General features: G+C 43.9%; 1 protein-coding gene across 4 annotated transcripts in view; it reads right to left on the bottom strand.

The window, feature by feature from the left end:
• The window catches only part of APBA1 (amyloid beta precursor protein binding family A member 1), a 249,652-nt gene that overhangs the window by 23,592 nt on the left and 210,920 nt on the right, over positions 1–15,140 (bottom strand). For 3 of the 4 annotated variants that reach the window (XR_004350517.1, XM_032636259.1, XM_032636258.1), the window contains exons 4-6: positions 13,649–13,688; positions 9,809–9,954; positions 869–901 (exon numbers count right to left, since the gene is read on the bottom strand). Coding sequence is in view for 3 of the 4 variants with exons in the window: in XM_032636259.1 (XP_032492150.1) it covers positions 869–901; positions 9,809–9,954; positions 13,649–13,688 (219 nt within the window). In the remaining variant the exon portion in view is untranslated. The remainder of the gene's footprint in view (positions 1–868; positions 902–9,808; positions 9,955–13,648; positions 13,689–15,140) is intronic. The other variant, XM_032636260.1, reaches the window with a different exon arrangement.

Raw genomic sequence — 15,140 nt, 5'->3', positions numbered from 1 at the left:
CAGACTTCAGAACTAGACTGCCAAAGCTGAAGGGACCACACAGAGGATGACACGGGGACGGGAGTGAGCATCTCCAGGTTACAGGGAGAAATGCGGACCCCTCCTTGCTTCTTCCGCCATGGAAGCAGTAACTGTAGTAGATCTGACTCCACGAACAATGGTCGTGAATGGCACTGTCTGCAAGGGTTTCAGAGCCCAACAGATTGAAGGAACAAGGGCAACTGACTCATACCCCCAGGACCTTGGAGACGTCAGAGTTTGCTCCTGGGGGACAATGCTTACAGCAGGTGCAAACAAGGCAGCTGTGGTAAGAGGGTCTTCGTGTTCCCACACACCACACACCACAGAAGCAGTACCCACTCCTGAAGCTACCCCAGTAAGAGCGAGCCCCAATGCCTCAGTGTCCCATGGGTAGCTCATAAGCACCTAGAAGCTTCACAACCAAAAAAGCACATTAGTCTGCTTCACTCAGGGCTTGACTCTGCACACGTGTGGTTATTAGCGAGTTTTCTTTTTTGCATCCAGCAATCTGACAGATCCACAAATCAAACATGACTAGAATTGAGCAGACCCAGGTCCCTGCCACGTGAATGCTCCTGAATGGTGGGCACTTCCCTTCAGCATCCCCAATCTGCTCCCTGTCATTCCTCTGGAGTGAGATGACTAATGAGCAACAGAAAACAGCCACTTTGGGCAACCGAGTTTTGAGAAACGTTGGCTTATGGGGCGGTTCAAAAAGAAATCTGAACAAAAACTTGCTGGATGCAGAAAACAAAAACACGAAATAAGAAAAAAGGCAAAACGTAAATAAATGGGAAAAAAAAAAAACAGGCAAAACACCAAGCTGATGACGTTGTTTGTACTGCACCTTCTTCCTGCTTTTGGCTAATTTCTGGGCCATCTGCTTAGCATGGAACAAACAGAGACAGGAGAACAGTTAGAAAAGAATTTGCAGAGACTCAGTTGAAAAGGGAATCAACAAACTAATACTGACAGTGGTATAAAGCATTTCTGCGGGAGGAGGACTGGCTTAAAAAAATCCCACTCTGTAATCGATTTCCTAGATCAGAATTTAGTAGCTGCCAGGGGTAGTAGTAGGACAGACATGTATTGAGGTGCTTCCTACACTTCACTGCACTTGATGTTTTCAAAGAACCAACTTTTGATTCTGTTGATTTCCTTTACTGTATGCCTGTGTTCTGTTTCGCTGATTTCAGCCTGTACCTTTATTCCTTCTTTTTTCTTTGGCTTTAGTTTGCCAGTTTTTTTTCTAGCTTAAGATGAAAACGTAAAGTATGGATTTTCAAACTTTTTTCGTTCCTGATATATTTATATAAAACTACGAGCCTCCTCTAATCTCTGCTTTTAGCAGTATCCCACAAATTTTGGTGCTGCAATTTAATTATCATTTCATTCAAAACACTTTCTAATTTCCACTGTGATTTCTTCCTTGAACATTATTTAGCACTGTGTTCTTCTTAATTTTAATATATTTGAAGATTTCCTAGTTATCTTTTTGTCACTGATTTCTGACTTGTTCTCCCTCTTTATCTCTAGTAATACTTCTTGCCTTAAATTTGTGTAACATTAACAGAGCCTCTACCTAACTAGAAATGGATGTAATATTTATTCAAGATAGAATAGTTGATAAAAAGTAGAAACTCTGAGGCCAGACTGTCTAAAACTGAATTCTGGCTCTGCTACCTACTAGTTGCGTGACTCGGAACAAGCCACTTAATGTCTCTGTGCTGCAGTTTCCTCAACTGTAAAATGAGGGTAAAAACAGTACCGACTTCATAGGGCTGTTCTGAGGATAAAATGAATACAATTGACTCTTGAACAATGTGTGCGTTAGGGGTGCCAAAACCACCGCAGGTCAAAAATCTGCGTATAACTTACAGTCAGTTGGCCCTTTGTATATGCAGTTCGGTTCCTCTGAATCTACAGTTCCACATCCTCGGATTCAACCAATCACAGATTCAACCAATCTTGGAACATACAGTACTGCAGTATTTACTACCGAAAAAAACCCACATGCAAGGGGACCTGTGCTGTTCAAGGGTCAACTGTATATACAATGCTCTCAGAACAGTTCCTGGTGCATTGTAAGCACTCTATTTGTGTTTGCTCTTATATGATTATGATGTTAGATGATTATAATCTGCCCATGTCGGGGTGCAACCTCTTGGCTTTGGTAGGGCTTGGTACATATACAGAGATCTTACTCAAACGATGCTGAGTCAATGGCCAAACCATGTAACTGCTGTGGGGATGGGGGTGGGGTACAGGGAGAGCTGCTCCCTCACATCCTTGGTACTCACCTGGTGGGAAAGCTCTTGCTCTCAGCAGCGCGTCACTATTTCATTAGGGACTACATGTGTTGTCTGTACTACCTAAACTGGATGAGTCAGCTATCCAAACACCAAATGGCTAATCTTGGTGCACCAGGAGACTAGGGCAGCCCCACGCCCACAGAGCCACCCCACAGCTTGTACTGCTGGTCATGAGTTCGAGGTGAACAGCCTACTCTGGAAAAGTCTGAAGGCAGCAACTGCAAGCATCATCCTCACCACTGTGCATGACGGTGGAAATACCCGCACATCTGAGGAGTGGCCCTGTGCTCATGCTGTGCCACGGGGATTACTGGGTGGGATCTTAGCGTTCTGCCAGGGATGCTCTGATCTGCACCAGGTATAATCCTCAAGATAAACAACTGCTGTGAGATCCTAACATCTGTTTGTCTTCTACTACCTCCCCTGAATGATATGGCAGTAGTATATAAATTTCCTTTATTTTTGATACCAAAACCTAATAGCTATTGGTCAAAATTCTTCACTCTCGGGAAGAGTGATCTGAAAGGGCCCTTTTCAAGGGAAAGTAAGTCTGCCACCAATGGAATGCGCACATTCTGTTTTTTACTGGAATGGGTGATGAGGAAGAGAATCCAAAGGCAAACTGAGTTTCATGAAAGGCATTCTGAGACAATTTTTATGAAGCTAAAAATATTTTACGCACTTAGAGTGACACCACCTTTAAATCGCTTATGATATTCAAGTGCCCTGAAACAAATTAAAAATTTAGACATAACATTGGAAATGATGATGGGGTTGGGGTCAGAATGAGAAGCCGGAACAGCAGAGAAAGGTCTAAGAGAGCCTTAAGGCCAGCATGCATCTTGAAGCAGGGAGTGACAACATCCATTTAAATCCTTGTGTTTCACGAGACTGATTATGGCTTACCACCAGCAGGCTGTGGTGCACAGGACATACTGCAGCACCGTCCAACCTATCACTCGATCTGCAATGTGTACTGGGTATCTGCTGTTGTTAAGACCCTTCAAGTTTAGTTATGCTGGGGATCCTCCTGGCTATTCTAGCTTTTCTTTCCCCAGCTGACATTTACTGAGCACTTGGTATATGCCAGTATCCTTCTAAGCATTTCATGTGTACCAATGTAAAAGCTTACAACAACCCTGTGAGGTAGGCGCTACATTATCCTCATCTTTCAGGAGAGGAAACTGAGGCACAGAGAGGCTAATTAACTTGCCCGAGGTCACACAGCTATTAAGTGGCAGAAGAGATATTCCAACCCTGGAAATCTCACTCTATATTCCAAATTGCTACTGTGCCATCTGGACAAGTTTCTCATCTATAAACTTCTAAGGCTGTCTGTAAAATGGGGTTAATGATACCTACCTCACAGGATTCCCCACCCCCTCCATTTGGAGGAGTAAATGAGATCATGTACGTGAAGGGTCTGCTACCAGTGTCAATATCGTCTTTATCAACCACAGACTTCAAGTCAGATGGGAAATCAGATGGCTTAGACAATGCTACACTGATAGAAATTTTCATTCTACAATTAAATCATAATTTTTAACGCTTAAAGAAAATCTCTCTATAAAAGAATGGGAAAATCTGATCTTTTGGGGCAGGCTAGTAAAGACAGAATAATATTTGATAATGCATGCTTCTTACAAAAATGCATGGACCAAAAAATATCAAAACGCCATTTGTGAGCTTCACAAATGGAGAAAGAAAATGGAGACAAACACCACACTCTGCATGGACATGAAGCAGTTTCTACGGCTCAGGCAGAATTTAGCACATCACCCCGTCTTCCCGCTGAGGAGCAGAGAATGAAGTGGGAATGAGGGTGGAACAAAGCACGAGATGTAGTGAGAGGAAGGGAGGTGAGTGAGCTAGCTGCACTGGCTTCCCGTTTGGTTCTCTAGGTAGGGTTAAGGCAGGATTTCCACCCTGGGCTGGGGTGGGGGGCTGTCTCTGCATAGTGCACTTTTTTTTTTTTTTCGGTACGCGGGCCTCTCACTGTTGTGGCCTCTCCCGTTGCGGAGCACAGGCTCTGGACGCGCAGGCTCAGCGGCCATGGCTCACGGGCGCAGCCGCTCCGCGGCCTGTGGGATCTTCCCAGACCGGGGCACGAACCCGTGTCCCCTGCATCGGCAGGCAGACTCTCAACCCTGAGCCACCAGGGAAGCCCCATAGTGCACTTTTGATACTGATAGCATGTAGGGCAAAGCTCTCTCCAGAATTTTTCCCTAAAACGTGTTTAAAAGAATCCTCGCAACAAGACTATCAGGTACCACCACAGCGATAATGTATTCTGCATTCAAGTAATTGTGGAAGCATCTGGTTAAACAAACTGAATTAAATTTCCTCAGTACAGGACTTCTCAGAGCCTTTACTAGGAAAACACATGTGGCAAATACCCAAAAAGATCCGTTTGGCAGCGTTTCTTGCGCTTATTTGCCAATGGAACCCCGTCAGCGAGAAGCACTCGGCTTGCCCGGAACGTGCAGAGCACAGCTGGAGAACAGAGGCTCCTTCAGGCTGGATGACCCACCCGTCTCTCAGGCAGTGGCTCCCAAACTATAGCATACATCACAGCCTCCTGGAGGGCTTATGAAAACAGATTCCTGGTCTCTACCCCCATGAGTTTCTGACTGGGGTGGGGCCTGAGAATCTGCATTTCTAACAAATTCCCAGGTCCCACTTTGAGGACCATTGCTCTAATGCATTTCTAAATCATATGGGAAGCTTCCTGGAAGGATACTACTACTTCTCAAAAATTAGGAACAAAGGCAGAAAGAATATATTAGGGAGGGTGCAAAGATGAAAAAAAAAAAAAACTTAAAAAAAAATGGCAGATGTCCTGTGATTCCGCTATTGCATTCAGATGCACCTTATTTCTTACATTTTGGTGGATGGAAATGTCTTTTAATTTCAGATTCCTCAGCCTGCCTTGTATTACTGTTACCTAAACACACTTCTTGGCTCCCTTATTAAAATGCATGTTTCTCAAGGTCAAGGAATTGGTTGATTTTTATCTCCTAAGATGCCTATCACAGGATCCTGCACAGGGACAGTTTGCTTTTTGAGCCAAATTCATATCTAGCCAAACCACAACTCCAAATTCGCCTCCCATTTTGGCAAATAAACCTATAAATTCTTTGTTAAATTAGGAAAATCATAATTCTTAAGACTCCAAGTGTAAATTCAGTATCATTATTCAATTCCAGTGCACGGTTGCTGCTATGTGAGTGACAGGCACCATGTAATTGACGGACAGACCAGAAATTAAAGCCTGCTTTGAAATGGAAACCCAAACGTCAGGTTCAGTGCTTGCTCAGAAAGAAAGCACCAAAAACACACAGCCACAACCGGACTCCTGGTGAGGTAGGTCTCACTGGCATCCACGTCAGGTCAAACAAAGAATGCAGGCAGAGGAAAGAGAGGGGCAAGATGGGATCCCTGCGGGGAGGAAGGGAAGAAGGAATCGGAAAAAGAAAGGAGGAAACTCCTCTGTCTCTGTGCAGGTGAGAGCACCAAGCCAGGAATTACTCATCAGTTTGTGGTGAGGTTATTACTGAATGGACTTCCAAGTAAATTTTTCCCCCTTCCTTCCTGGATGGACGTGGCTATAAACTCTGTAGCCTCATTCTGTTCTGCGTGTCTTTAGAGGTGGCCCAGAGTAACTCACTCCTGAAAGGGCAGCCTCTCTTTAGGAAAAAGCGTGGCACCACCTCCCTCAGAGAAGGGAGCTTGAGTGGGCACCGCAGTGCACGCTCCCCTTGAGACCACCTGAGTGATCTGGAGAAACGCTCTCGGCCCCTCGGTTCCCTGTGCACGCAATGCAGTCTCTGTGCACGATCCTGACGGTAACTTTCTAGAGGGCGTGGAAATAAACCATGGGTTCTAGACGCAGCCTTCTCCACTTACAACTTGAAAAAGCGTCAGGCTGGGTGTAAAGGCAAACAATCTGACAGGCATTTAAACGGTGTAAAAGGAACATGAGGCAGAAAATATTTAATGTTAGGTGACAGTTCCTTCAGATGCAAGAAGCACATTGTGAAACGATACTTATAAATGAAATGCAACCATTTAATCTTACTACTCTATAATGAATTCCTCACACTAGAGTAATTTGCTGTAAAAATAAATATACGTTTTCCAAATGCTTTCTCTGCTCTAGGCAGGTCTAAAATGGATTTATAATCAGAGAGCCTCTGTGTTGCCTGTTCTGATCGACAAAGCCGTCTAATTTTTTATTCAAATGACCTGTGGAACTTCTGGATACCAATCTTTTGAAGATTCAAAGTAAGCTTTCTGGTTTTTCACTAGGGAGCTGCACTTTAAAGAAGGGGAAAAAACACTGTCAGAAACCGCTGTGGAAATCAGAAAATGCACAGAACACTTGGCACTGGGCAGGATCTGGTACTGAGACGCGGCATCTTTCCTAAGCACTGCTCTATGTTCAGGTGATGTGTCTGTCTGTGCCTGCTCTCCCCTCAAGGTCACTGAGTACACATACGTGTCACAGGGCAGGGGAAAGACAGAGAGACTCTAACTGCAGGAGTCAAGGGGACCTGTCAAGAGGCCAGTAAACAGAACCTAGGAAAAACTCATCTAAAAGCAACGTGCAGTTTTTGGTCTCAGGGGTCTTCAGTACTATCTGGGGGGTGGACTGTTGCTTTCTTCTGGAGGATTTACCTGAATGGGCCCTGGTAGTGTTCCTTGACAGGGAAGTGTTCTGGCATTCTGGAGGAGATAAATCTCTGTCATGTGGCTCCATTCTGGACATTACAGGGTATCAAGTATTTCTGGTTCTGGCCACTAATGCCAATATAAATGTCCCAGACACTGTGACAACCAAAAGCACCACCCCATTTCCAAACACATGGTTCTCTGACAGGGGGTCCCCGTCTGTCAGAGAACCACGCCGGGTCATTGCACTGACCCTGGGGGAGCTGACAGTACCACTAACCTGGGAAACTAAGTGCTGGGTTAAGAGTTCAGCTAAGTTACTCCACGGTATTACTGCCTCAGCATCCATTTGGTTTGGCCAAGCAGCTGGCGTGGGCCTTAAAATGACATTGGCTCCTTCATGCAAGCAAATGCTGTGGAGAGCAGCCCGCAGAGTCACGTGCAAATGGAAGCTCCTGAAAGGACCCCCTCGATGGCCCTTGTGAACAAGTCTCCCCCTGCCTCCCAGCGCCTTCCCCGTTGGTGCCCCTTAGGTAAGACCCCCACGGAGCTCACCAAAACCCCATTTTGGTTTGAAGTGAACAATCCGGCCTTAGTCTGGCAACCTCAAAGCACTCCACCCACAGACCCCAATAAAGAAAGGCTTATGCCCAGGTCCTGCCTTGACCTCCCCACTTGGCCCCTCCAGGTGTGCAGGTACTTCCTCCAGGACCTGTGAGTCATAAACTTCTCTATCTCAATTTCTCTTGTGGTGTTTTGCTCACCATCTGGCACCCTGGGGGTTTACTTAGCAAATGTTAATGTAACAAAATCATAACATGTTTGGAAACTGTGGGACAGGAGGGGTCAGAAGTACGTCCTTAAAGACTATGTTTTTAAAGTTCTCTGCTCTGTATGAAATAAGGCAGGACAATGCCTGAAAAGCAGCTTGTTCTCTCAGAGAGGTTTGTGCGTTCTTGTTCTGAACGTTGTGCCTGGGAGATACTAAATTAAGATGGAGAAGGCTGTGGGGACATCTGTGGGTATTACTGTCACCTCTTTATGATAACGGAGACAGTGAAAAAGAATCAGGCCAAGCTTGGATGGGCAGCTCAACAGGAACCTGATGTTCTACCAGCAGCATTACTGAGTCTGAGAGATGCGGAGGGCAGGAAGGTCAGCTTGATACATTGTCAGGGAGTTGTCTTGTTGGGAGTCGCAGGATAAGATGCATCTCTGGGGGTAAGATGTAGCTGTGAATTACTCTCTGGCTTATACATCCTAATTCCTAAAATGTCGATAATATTATCAAAAGTTGCAGTGTGGGCTTACTGTGCTGTGATGGGTAGTGAAGGGAAGGGCCAGCGCTGCCCTTGTTTAATATTCAGGGCATGGCACAGCCTGGGCATGTGAATAAGATGGGAATCAGCCCCGACCGGAGGACCAGAAGCACGGCCCCTGCTGTGTGACCTCTGTGACCTCCATGGTTGCTGCTCTCCCCTCCCTTGGGCTTTCAGGCAGCATCTCATCTCTCAAGGTCTCTCCGCACTCCCGTGGCCCTTAGTTCCTGACACCCCTCTCTCCTCCTCTGGCACCCCCTGCACGTGCGCTGGCTTGATTCACTGCTCATTTGTGCTGCTGAGCTTGAGGGTAAGGATCTCACTTTACAAATCACTATTTTCCCTCCCTCAGGGGACCTTGCACAGCCTTGCACACATAAGCGCTCAAGAAATATTCTTCCCTTGATGGAGACAGTAAAGGACTCTCACGTATGGCCTTCTACTCGTGCTTCTCATTCCACATGCCACACGAAGCCCAGGATGGAACTTGGGGATGTGTGAGAGAGAAGACATGAAAAAGGGACTGGTCCCTTGAGGAGGGAGTTGATTCTGGCCAGTGGACACCAGACAGAACCAAATCTGGGAAGTCATAACCTATCCCAACTCACTCGAAACACCCGGCTCTGATTTCAATGGTGATGCAATGCCTGTGGCTCTACACGGAAACAGCCTCAGGGGTTCTAGGTGCTGGTGGCACTTAATGGCACTTGAATTACGTGATGGCACCATGAGGGTCCCTGTCCTCTAAGCTCGGGACATGAGGTTCTAGGTGGCACTAGCATCGTGGTGGAGATTCTAGAGCTCTGCATTTCCATGGGATCAAACCAGCTCTGGCTGGTTCAAACTAGCTGTGAATGATTTAAACTAGACAAAAGTGCCTCTTCAGGGATCAAACAGGCTCGCTGCTTTTAAATCTTGATAAGGCAGATTCAAACAGGTTACGACTGGTTTGCACCGAGTTACCCTTGCACTGACTTGGTTCAGACTAGCCAGGGTAGATCTGATCAAATGGCTCGTTTTAGGTGAAGCAAGCCAGTTCAGTCTAGCTTGAACAGGATCAACCGGTTCGAATGCAGTGACAGCTAGTTGGAACCACACTGTATCACGGACGTTTTAGTCACTGGTCTCTAACCGTACAAGGAAATACAGAGATACAGCTCTCACATATTATATTGGAAATATAAGACTTGCAATGTTATCCTTCCTCAACTTTTCAACTTTTCAAAGCTTTACACTCTTTCCTCAAGACTGGCCATTAAGAACAACCAAATTATGTAGCATTTATACATCAGGACTCCAGCATACTTTGGAAATCTTTTTTCCGTTTAGAACTGTTGGCAGGTACGTGTATAAGCACTGCCTGCCACGTCACCTCAATCTCCTCTCCTCTAAGCTCGGGACATGAGGTGTGGGGTGAGCACTACGGCCGGCTCAGGCGCCCACATCTGCCCACCGCCCCCCTCGGAGCACACGGTGCGCCCTCACCTTGATCCTGCTCACTGCCTCCTGGGCCTGCATCATGCGCACGTTTTTGGAGGGGGTTTTGTCTGAGAGGAGCTGGGTGGAGCCCAGGTAATTGGCAGCAAAAATGATTCCATCGATCAAGTCCTCAGGGTCACAGGGTCCAGGAACTGTAACACACAGAGCCACAGCGGTGAGTGAAGCCACGCTCTACACCCCGATCACACCACCTCTCCCCCGCCGCTCACCTCCAGCACAGGTGGGCCAGTTCCAGAGACCCCTGAGCAGGTGCATCAACCTGCGAGTCTAGAGCATCTCTCTGGTCTACCTTCACTCAGCCCTCATTTGCAAATAGAAGGAACGATTTCTTCCTAGAGAAGCTTATTTCACCCGGTCCATTTATTGTGAGAAACAATGTGAATATTTATTTAAACATGAAGCATAAAGTTCAGTGATAAAGGAGCTCGCAGTCTAACAGTGTTTTGCCTGTTAGACTGCGAGCTCTTTGGGACAAAGAGCTCGTCACAGTCATCTCTGGCTGTCCTGTGTCTAGTCAGTGTCTGTCACCCACTGGGTATCAAATAAATGTTTGCTGGACAAATGGTTAGGTGAGCAGAAGGCCGTCTTATTAGAAAAACTCATTTTACAGCAGTTCCTTTACTCGCCACCCATGCATATCACCCCCTTCCATCTTATCCATAATGGGGGAAACAGATTTTATAAATCAGAAAAATGAGTATTTGTTGCCACATGTTTGGATTCCCAAAATAGCCTCTAACCTGAAATCTGCAAGACAGGTAACATTACCCTAAAGCCATGGTCTCATGCTGCTACCTTGCTGACTCACAGGCTACAATGTTCCCGGCCTGCGTCTACATACATATCAATTCCAAGGAAAACTGGAATTTTCTGTTCTCATTCACCAGCCTTTTAAATCAAACCTTAGTTTTAAATATTTAAAATGGGGGCATCTGATTCTAACCACGATCACCTGTAAACCCTACTGGAAATTAAAATACGTTTCGGAATAATATATAACTTTACAACAGATGTGCTAAGAAAGGCCTTTTAATTCTGCAATGAAATTATATGTATTTTCTTTGGCTCGAATGCCATATTTGGAAAGACTAAAATATACTTTTTAACCCACTGTTAAAACCTCAGCGTCGTAAATTAGATAATTTGAAATGGAAACAATTTGCTTTTTCCTCTTGGAGAGCTAATCTGAAATGGTTTTTATCTTTACCCTTACACATCCAGCTCATCTTGAGCTTAAACAGCTGCTTCCCACGATAAGCTACTTATCAGGGTACAGCCTTAAAGTAATCTATTCATTTTCCTAAAACCAAGTTGGTGGTGGAAAAAAAGAAATTTAACAATGTTTTAGGAAAGGCCTTCACAAAGCGTGTGTGTAGTAATTAAGTCAGGAAACCTGTTAGTTTTCTGATTCTCATTCTTTCTGAGACTCTGGATAAACACTGAGTGGTACACAGCCAAAGCTGCCTCCACCACATACCAGTCACTTACATGCTTCTCAACAGCTACACCCTTCCTACCCTGAAGCTTTTATAGATGTGAGAAGGATGCAGGTTATTTACAATGTACAACTTTAGGTATATAGCAGGGAAGCACTGTCAACCTAAAATAATACATGGACAAGTTTGGATCCACACTATGCCTTGTAAAAAGTAAGAGATTATCAGTCTTCTCTCAAATTCCAGCGATAGATTTATAACGTTACACAAACATAATCATTTTTGACAACCCGGTATTGAGGAAAAAAAGGTCTCACCTGGAATAGCAACTTTTAAGAAGCTTCCATTTATTTTGTGAAAATAATGAATGTTAAAAGAAAAACAAAAATGCAACATCTTCTCTATGGGACTTCCAATATCATATATTCATCAGTGGATTTAGCTCTACTTACTGAAAAGGGTCCTTCTTTAACCATAATGAGTATGGATATGCAGATATATTTAAAAGCAATCCAGATATATTTAAGTGACTGTATAAATGTCAGGCAGCCAAGAGACAGAACTATTGGACCTAAACAAATATATATTTGAGATATGATCTTATGTCAATTATCCTCTGGGGAAACTGACTAAAATCAAATGTCACGGTATTACACTCACAAAAAACAGCCCGAATTACATAAGTTCATTTTAGGCTCAGGGCTAGTGGATTTTTTTAAAGTTAAAAAAAAAAAAGTTATATTGGTCCTAAGTCAAAGAATTGCAGGTTTTCCTTTTCAGTGATGCGTTTATGCTGCTCTGTGGGTGAACGAGCACACACGTTATATCTTCACACTCATGTTAATGCCGAGCTTGAAAATCTCTAGGCCTAGAGGGATGGATGTGAAGAATAGTTTTGACTATTCTGAAACAGTCAACTTCTGAAAACTCCCCGAGGTACTCTTGTGGAGTTTTGGAGCTTTGCAAAGATGGTGGAAATAATTTCCAAGTTACTCAAGAAAGAAACCTGAGTAACAACCAAACCTATGAGCTTGTCCTGGGCTTCAGGCTGGTTTATGAATCCAGGTAATTAATTCTTGGGCAGTGGTACACACCCACGGTTCATGCACAGGACCCAAAGGCCAGACACGATGTCCGGGCATCCTCTGGCTCCCAGAAAATCCTCCTTCAAGGGAATGACAATCTACCCTGCCCCCCAAATCATCTGCTGTCCTCCCTGGTAGAGGATCAGTAGCACGCTCCAGTTGTGTGGCCTGACCTCAAGCTGGGATGTCTAGCCTCGATTGAGTTGTGGCCCCACCAGGCTTGTTGACAGGATACATTTGTGCAGTGAACAACCTGCACAACCATGTGTGGCAGTCCTGCATCAGATATTTTTTTTTTAGGTTAATAAATTGTAATTTTATTATAAATGAATTGAGAAGTCAGAGGAGGGTGTTAGACAAACATTTACATAATTTGTTTAGCATTAAAAAACTACTTTGGAGGGTTCTAAGAAGATGGTCGTAGTAGCATAGTTTTTTATTCTCTCTTAATCACCACCTAAAACAAAGAAACTAGATAGGGAAACCAAAAACCACTGGAATATATTTACAACAAAACTAGGTGACAAGATATTGCCAGGAACACCAAACTACAAGCAAATCGCCAGAAACCATAGGACCTGCATAATATCAACATCTGTGTGGCAGAAAACAAAGGCACTGCATCGGATATTGATTACAGGGAGAATGGTGGAGCCAGACTTCTGGTTCCCAGCCTGTCTCTGCTACTCTAACTGTGGGATCTTGGGAAGGTTGCTCACACCCCGCATGCCTCAGTTCTCTCGTGCATAACACGGGGATAATGATAAAACCCACTTCACAAGGTCAACGTGAGGATTCAATTAGTTATTACATAGAAAGTGCTTAGAACAGTACCTGGCAGACAGTAAGAAAGAGCTTGATAAATGTTACTATCACTAGCTCATCCAAGCAAGAGACGGGAATTACTGGGAAGGTCTTTTTATGTATTTTTTAAATGAAGAGCAAAATTTCTCCCTTAGTTAAACATCATTCCCATTTGAATGGGCCTTGATGGATGCAAGAGGTATATTGGACTAGAGATAAGGAGACTTGGGTTTTGGATCCAATATGGCCAGTTCTAGGCTGGGCAAAGCCCCCAGCCTCAGAGTCTCCTGGACAGAATCAGCAAAGGCAGGGAGGAGGGTCTTTGAGAGGTTCACGGCTACTGCTGTTTTAGTCTAAGATTCTAAGACTTAAGACTGAGAATAGGTGACTCTGTGGTCTCTTTTCCCCACTATCGTCTTACAGCCCAGGGCTTCCAATACCCAAAATGCTAGAAGATTCATGAATGACTCGGTGTTCAATATTTCCTTCTCAGCTCTTACCTTCGACGTAGGTTGGGAATGAAGCCAAGCTTTTTCTTGACTGCAATTAAGACAAAGAGGTTTCAAAAAGAGCAAAGCATGATGAAAAATGCATTAACACAGCCATCTGTGCAACATGAAAAATAAATACATCCCCAATGACAGATATTAACCAGTTGTCAACCATTTTGGGCTACAAAAAGTGACGTGTGAATAAACATATGCATTTATTATTAAAGGTTACCCAAAGCCCAGAACCACCCATTCATATTTTAGATAATCTAAAAATCCTACATTCTACAATCAGAGAGATGTCTGTCATCTTAAAAAATAACCCATGGACCAAAATTCATAATCAGTAATAGCAATAAAAAGGACTCAATTTGTATTCTTAAGAATTTGGGTGTCTAAGTGAGAAACTGCCGATTAGTAAAGGCACCAATGAAATGATTATATGCTAAAATTAAGAATTCCCTTTGAGAATTTTATTCCACTTTATGTCTTTGCTGCACTGATCTCTAACTGTGCTAAAAATGATTGCTACAGTTTTTATCTCTTCCTTTCATCCCTTACTGATGTATTTTAGTTTAAAAAACCCATTACATAAGTTATTATTGTGTTACCTTAAAATAAGAACCCAATAAACAGAGAGGTAATTTAAAAACCCTGGAATTTCTTATACTAAGTAAAACCTCAAAGCAAACGTCAGTCTCCCAGAGCATCCTTGGAAGTGGATATAATCAGCTAGAAACCTTCTAGAACCTGATTGGATGGCAGTTTAAATGCTAGCTCTCAGAGGAGCAGTACTTACCACTTGGTTCCTTTCACAAGCAAATGTCCTAGAGTTAACTCTCAGTGGAATAAGAATAGGTAATTCATTCCTGCTCCAACCAGTGACAAAATTTGCAGCTGGTATGTCTAGGGCAGGGTGATGAGAGCATTACAGGAGAGTGGAGAGCTAATGTAAAAGACAAGAGTCCCTAAAATGGGCAAAATCAGGGTTTGCATGGCCAAGGGTTATCTTCAAAAAACCTAAAGATTTTCATTGCCAAGAATCTACCAGGTGTTAGGTGATCATTTCAGAACAAGACTACCTAGTACAACATAGCTGCTCAGTAGGTTGACTTGAATTGATGGTATACTCTGAGGTGCCTAGTGGACTCGAAGACTGAAGGGCCCTAGATGATGGCTGGTATATCATGGGAAACAACTCCATATCATAGCACTTTATACAGTGCTCTTCACTTGGAAGATGGGAATGGCTAAGGAATGATTAATTAGTTAATATTTGCACAACATGCTAAAAAATATTAGTGTTAACTGTTATGTGAAAAATTGGAGGCAGTCGAAGAAACCATTTTAAGACTCTAAACTCAATCCAGCACAATGACAAGAATTCAACACTAATCACACAATACACAATGCAGATGAGTCTCAGTAAACCTGCTGCAGATGTGCTCACTGGGATGAAATGGTTCCTCACACCAAAGAGGGTGGGTTTCTGGTTTCAGAA

This window comes from Phocoena sinus, chromosome 6 (assembly GCF_008692025.1).
Source record: "Phocoena sinus isolate mPhoSin1 chromosome 6, mPhoSin1.pri, whole genome shotgun sequence".
NCBI lineage: Eukaryota > Metazoa > Chordata > Mammalia > Artiodactyla > Phocoenidae > Phocoena > Phocoena sinus.
This window is presented reverse-complemented; position numbering and strand designations above follow the sequence as displayed.